Source organism: Tupaia chinensis, unplaced genomic scaffold (genome assembly GCF_000334495.1).
Source record: "Tupaia chinensis unplaced genomic scaffold, TupChi_1.0 Scaffold000133_1, whole genome shotgun sequence".
Taxonomy (NCBI): Eukaryota; Metazoa; Chordata; class Mammalia; order Scandentia; family Tupaiidae; genus Tupaia; species Tupaia belangeri.
The window spans coordinates 3,276,590-3,282,580 of record NW_006159602.1 but is presented as its reverse complement, the minus strand read 5'-3'; the positions used below and the strand labels follow the sequence as shown (position 1 = coordinate 3,282,580).

The window sequence follows — 5,991 nt, the reverse complement described above, 5'->3', positions numbered from 1 at the left end:
AGAGGGACGCGGAGGAGCACGAGGGCGGCGGCGGCGGCAGGAGCCTGGCGGGCGGCGAGGCGCCGGCGGCGGCCAAGGGGCATCAGTGCCACCGCTGCCCTCAGCCGCCGCAGGAGCAGCAACAGCTCAACGGATTGATCAGCCCTGAATTGCGGCACCTCCGGGCGGCAGCTTCCCTCAAGAGCAAGGTCCTGAGTGCGGCCGAGGCGGCCGCGACCACGGCCACCCCCGACGGGGGCTCCAGAGCGACTGCAACAAAAGGAACCGGGGTACACTCGGGCGAGAGGCCCCCTCACTCCCTCCTCAATAATGCAAGAACTGCTCTCCCAAGCCCGGCAGAGGCAGCGGCGGCGAGCGGTACCGCGGCGGCCCGCAATGGACTGGCCGAGGGCACCGAGCAGGAGGAGGAGGAAGACGAGCAGGGGCGGCTGGGGGCTTTCTGACCGCAGGCTGCAGTTTAAGAAGCCCCTCGGGCCGGGAGGTTGAGCCTGGGGAGGATCGGACGATACGATATGTCCGATATGAATCCGAGCTACAAATGCCCGATATCATGAGACTGATCACCAAAGATCTGTCTGAACCCTACTCCATTTATACCTATAGATATTTTATCCACAACTGGCCACAGCTGTGCTTCTTGGTAAGTGGATAGAACTGAAAAGAGGGTGAACCCAGCCGAGATCCAGGCCGTGCAGGGCAGGGCGTGTGAGGGTTAGAGTGTGGGAGTAGATGTATCCTCCTGCATTTCATAGTACAGTTACTTGAGCAAGTACATGAACACTGTTTGAAGCTAAGACTTCTTGATCTGGGTTAACTTGTTACTGATGGAAGTGCAGCAAGCCTGTGTGATGCATGTTCCGCAGAAGGGTTCTGTGTCCTGTTTACATTAGCTTATAATCACGTTTACCCGTCTTTAATTACTCTCCCTCATCCTCAAAGCACTTTGCAATCATTTAATTTGAACATGGTTCTGTTCACATACAGGCCTTATTAATCTCTCAATTACAGCCATAATCAGGGAAGAGTGTATGTATAAACATGTTTTGGTGAACATGATTGTCAGTAAACTTGCTGTGGCCACATTGGAGAATTAAATCTTAGAAGCATGTTCAGTAATTATGGAGATTGTTTCCTTTTACTTTGACAGGACAATTAACAGTTGTAGCTAGCCTGCTTTCTGGTGCTCCATTGCAAAAGGCGCTGCTAACACTTCTGGTGGCTGAAACTTGAACAAAATACGATTTTGTGAAATGTAGGAAACTTATGTGTGAAATTGTTACTAATCTGATTTTTTTTTTAAGAAACTGCTCATAGATCTGCTTAAATAGTAATAATGTTGGCTTGTGTGGGGTTTGACAAAAATATTTATATGTAAGCAAAGAAGATTAGGTATGGGATAAGCTGAATAATTTTTTTAACTTACATGGTATTGACATTACCTTTAACTTTTTCTGAATAACACTGGCCAATTTCAGCTTGTATGAAACCTTTAACTTAAATATTGACTGTGGGTATGTGTTTTGTGTGATGTATTCTCAAACATATTGTTTCCCTTGAATTTTGCTAAAGAAAGGTGCCGTGTTTTTAAGGGATAGTTTATGATATGTGAAGGGAGAAGCCATTATTATTATTATTTATTGTTTTAGCATTGACTTAGTTGCACATAGTAATTCCCTGGAAGACATTTTAATAATACCTTAAAAATTAGGGTTTGTTTGTTTGTTTGTTTTACTTTTATAGCTTAATGGTAGCCTGGAAATATAACCTGGGTATTGTAGATAATGGTAGTTCTGCTGGTTTTTTTTTTTTTTTGGTTAACTTTGTCTGAACTTCAATTTAGTAGTTTGAACTATGGGTACTATTTTATATTCTAGAAAACTGTTCTGTCAGTGTTCTAAGCTCATATCAAAATAGATAGTTCTAAGACATGTCAATGAGTATGAGAAAATGACTTACAACATTATTATGTTATATCAAATACCATTGTTATTGCTAAACATTGTAGACTGATTTAATTGTAAGTTACCCAACTGAGTCACATTTTAAATTGAAATAGATGTTCTTCTGTCAGTTCCAGAGAATACTGTATATATGATATTTAGTCTACTCTTGAGTCCTGATACTTCCTAGACATTTCTCAACTTACTTGCCATTTTAGACTCTGATAAACTTACTATCAGTAAATTTTAGTCTTGATTTACAAAGATTTCTCTAAATTCACCAGCTAATTTGTACTTTAATCTTTAATAGCCCAAGCTTAAATTCTGAATATCTAGAGATTAAGATATGCACAAGTGGTTAACCTGTAAGATTGACTAGTGCAAGTATGAATCTAGAGATATTGAATAATAAAAGAATAGTTACAAATCATAAGTGCCCATTCAGAACTGGGACCTTTATATTTGTATACTCATTTGAATTTTACCTAAGGACTAACTTTTAAAAAATATGATTGTGCGTTGTTTTTTTTTTTTTTTTTAGAGAGGTTTTCACTATAGGGCGCGTGCGCTTGCCAGACAGACAGAGAGAGACATAGAGACAGAAAGCGAGAAATCACCCCCCAGAGGGGATGGTCATGCCGCAATCTCTTCGCCTCTGTTCTCCTCTCGGGATCCTGGGCACGCACGCACACGCGTGCCCGGCGTGAGTTTTAAGCCACCGGGTCCGGGACATGAACCGCGGTCGACTACATGGGAGTCCAGCGACATAGCCATTACGCTAACTGCTGGTTCCCTGATTGTGTGTTTTTTAAATAATCATATCATTTTAGAACTGAAAGGAATCCTCAAGATAATGTAGTCCAACTTTGATATATTCTTTTTTTTTTCTTTTTAAATGAAAACAGTTAAAAGACCAGAGTGATTTAAAATGTTTAAAATCTCTAGATAGTTCATGATGGAGAGGTAAAGCAAAAATCCAGGTCTTTTGGCTTCTTTTTTACAATAACAAGTAAGAACCTAGAAAATAACATACTATTAACCCATTCACTGAGCTCATTGTATCACCAAGTTATATTTACTAAAGGGGAGCTGTCTTTATGAACATCAATCTCAAGAGATTAGAAACTCCAAATGTTTGGTTTATATGGAGAACCTGTAATCAGTCAAGTGGGATATTTGGGGCTGAACCCTATAAGACGGTCAATATTCAGTTGATTAACAAAAATTACAGTTTATGATTTTTTTCTAATGACTGTAATAGATATAAAAATAGAGTATGATACAAATCTATGGCACTGTCAATTAATTTGTACTTAACTGTTTTATTTTTACTTCTTTTGAGTTCATAGTATTTTTGGTTACTGGTGCCTTTATGAAGTTCTTAAACTTACTACCAGCAATGTAATATAGTACTTATGTTTATTCTAAATTTAACTTTCTGGCTTCCTCCAGTTTTCCATTTGTAGTGTTCTAGATTTGGAAAACTCTATTTCACACAATTTATGTTTTTCATAGTTTTATAGGCTAAAAAACATTTGGCTGTATAGAGTTAAATCTTAAAATTGCCAGAGGTTTTTCAGTTCCCATGCTTGAAAAAACATTTTATAGAAAGAGTTCCAAATGTATGAGGGTACTTCAAAAAAGTTGTGGAAAAATGGAATTAAAATACTGGATTATGTTGGTGCAAAAAAACCTTCTGAAGTCCGAACAGAATTTTTTGAAAATATCTATTTTCCATGAACTTTTTGAAGATCATATACAGAAATTTCTTCTTTCTTTCTTTCTTTCTTTCTTTCTTTCTTTCTTTCTTTCTTTCTTTCTTTTTATGAAAGGTTTTTGCTTTTGCCATAGGGTCCATATGCTTGTATATGAGAGACAGAGATTCAGTGAGAGGGAAAGTGAGAAATCACCCACCCCCTGGGGAAGCGGCCATGCCTCAATCCCTTCTCCATTCAACTCTTGGGATTTTGGGCACGCATGTGCACATACCCAGCATGATTTTCAAGCCACCAGGTCTGGGACTCAAACCACCTCATCCATGTGGGAGTCCACCACCTTAACTGCTATGCCACCTGCTGGCCACTGTAAAATTTTATTTGGAAACATTGGAAAGCAGTTTAGTGACTCTTCTAAGTATATATATTCATCAGTTTATCAGGAAAAAAAAAAATCAGCATTGGCGACTAAATACTATCCATATCTTCTTTTTCTCTTTTTTTGTGATAGCACTTGTGGGGAAGGGGAAGTTTTGTCACACTGTTTTCCCTCCACCAGACCTCCAGGTCTTCAGGTTGCTACCAGTTGCATTTCCAGGTCAACCTGGGGATCTGAACCTGTAATTAGCCATGTACCTTTCAGCATTGCAGTTCAGTTTGCTCCTAACTGCACCACCAAGATGGGTCCCCATATCTTAATAATAATGTGTCAAATATTGGACTTTTATTTTTAGATTACATAACAACTTGATTTTGTTTCTGTGGATTCTGAATTAAGAAATCAACATAGTCTTAATGAGTTAATATTTGCTTATTACTTCCATGGTCATAGGAAAAAGATTTATTTGAAATTCCTGTCCACTTTGAAATACTATTTGGTTGTATTGTGTCTAGTAGTTTTAATTTTTCCTTTTTTTTGGGATGGCTTTACTAACTGCTTAGTGTAGCTGTCTTATGGTTTATATCATATTTTTATTTGGTTTTCATGTCATATGAGCCTAGCTTATGAAGTCAGGTCAGATATTTTTCCTGGCTCTTAAATGTGCTGTTTGGCAGGTGGCATAGTGGTTAAGGCTGGGCTCCCACATGGATGACAGTGGTTTGAGTCCCGGATCTAGCAGCTTAACACTCTAGCCAGGCACATGTACTTGCGTTCCCAAAATCTCAAGAGGAGAATGAAGGAGAAGGAATTGTGGTGTGGCCATCCCTCCTAGAGAGAGATTTCTCATTTTTTCTCTGTCTCTGGTGAGCATACACGCCCTGTAGCAAAAATCTCTCTTAAAAGAAAAATGTGCCATTTGGTCTGTGATGATTGTTTATGTATACACAAATGTATATATTTAAAGTGAGTTATTTTCAAATCGAAAAATACTCTCAGAGTTGTTCAGTTAGGCAACTTTTGTGTATATTTTAGGTTTTCATCCAGAAAAAAATTTAAGTTTTCAAAAGAATTAAAAAAAAAGATTGATTTACTATTAATGGAAAAGATTGGGAATAATGATTTCAGAGGTTTATTTGCCAAAAATAGTTTTTGGAATGTATGATAAAACAAATGAATTGGTGTGGATTGTTGAATTTAATATCCTTTCAAGAGGATTTTTCTGACCTAGTTTAAGTTTGCGTGAAATGGATTAGAATTATCTTGCCTGAAAGATTTTTAAAGTCTTTTCTTTTTTTTAAAAGGGGCTTTTTAATCAATTTACAGAGTGACAGATGAAAAAATGTTACAACAAATTCAATTTAAAATATGTATTAAGAATGCATTAGACTTCATTTTTTAACCCATTTCTGATTTTTGTACTTGTTAAAATAGTTTCTTCTGGAAAGTTAATTTACAAAAAGCAAGTAATTTTTGCTTGTGTATTATTAAACAGGTAGAGATATTGCCCTATTACTGATCAAAATACACAATTACTAGATTTTTTTTTATTAGTGATGGAATTTTTGAAAAACATTTTCAGTGGTGATATTGGAGTCTTAATGAAAGTGGGGGTGATGGCATTTATATTTCATGTAGTCTTCAACATTCTGGAAAGATATATGTTTTCATTAAAATAGAATACTCTGTAAAATCATTATAATAAATTGAGCTTTGCTTTAATACAAAGCTCTGATTTTGAACCATACATATACTCAAGAGATTTGTATTACACTGTCAGTATCCTAAAAATGAGACCATCGTGTATTTACACATTAACAAAAACCTCTTGGATATGATTTAAGCTAATACTTTTTTTTTCTTTTTTTAAATAATTATTTTATTTAACATTATTTATTTTAATTTGACCAGAGAGGGACAGAGTGTGAGAGAGAGAGAGAGAGAGAGAGAGAGAGAG

The 5,991-nt window shown here is 37.2% G+C and overlaps 1 protein-coding gene across 1 annotated transcript in view; it reads left to right on the top strand.

Moving 5' to 3' along the window:
• NAA30 (N-alpha-acetyltransferase 30, NatC catalytic subunit) overlaps nucleotides 1-5,991 on the top strand; it is a 52,269-nt gene that overhangs the window by 25,786 nt on the left and 20,492 nt on the right. The window contains 2 exon segments of the mRNA XM_006172328.3: nucleotides 5-429; nucleotides 432-640. Coding sequence (XP_006172390.2) covers nucleotides 5-429; nucleotides 432-640 — 634 coding nt within the window.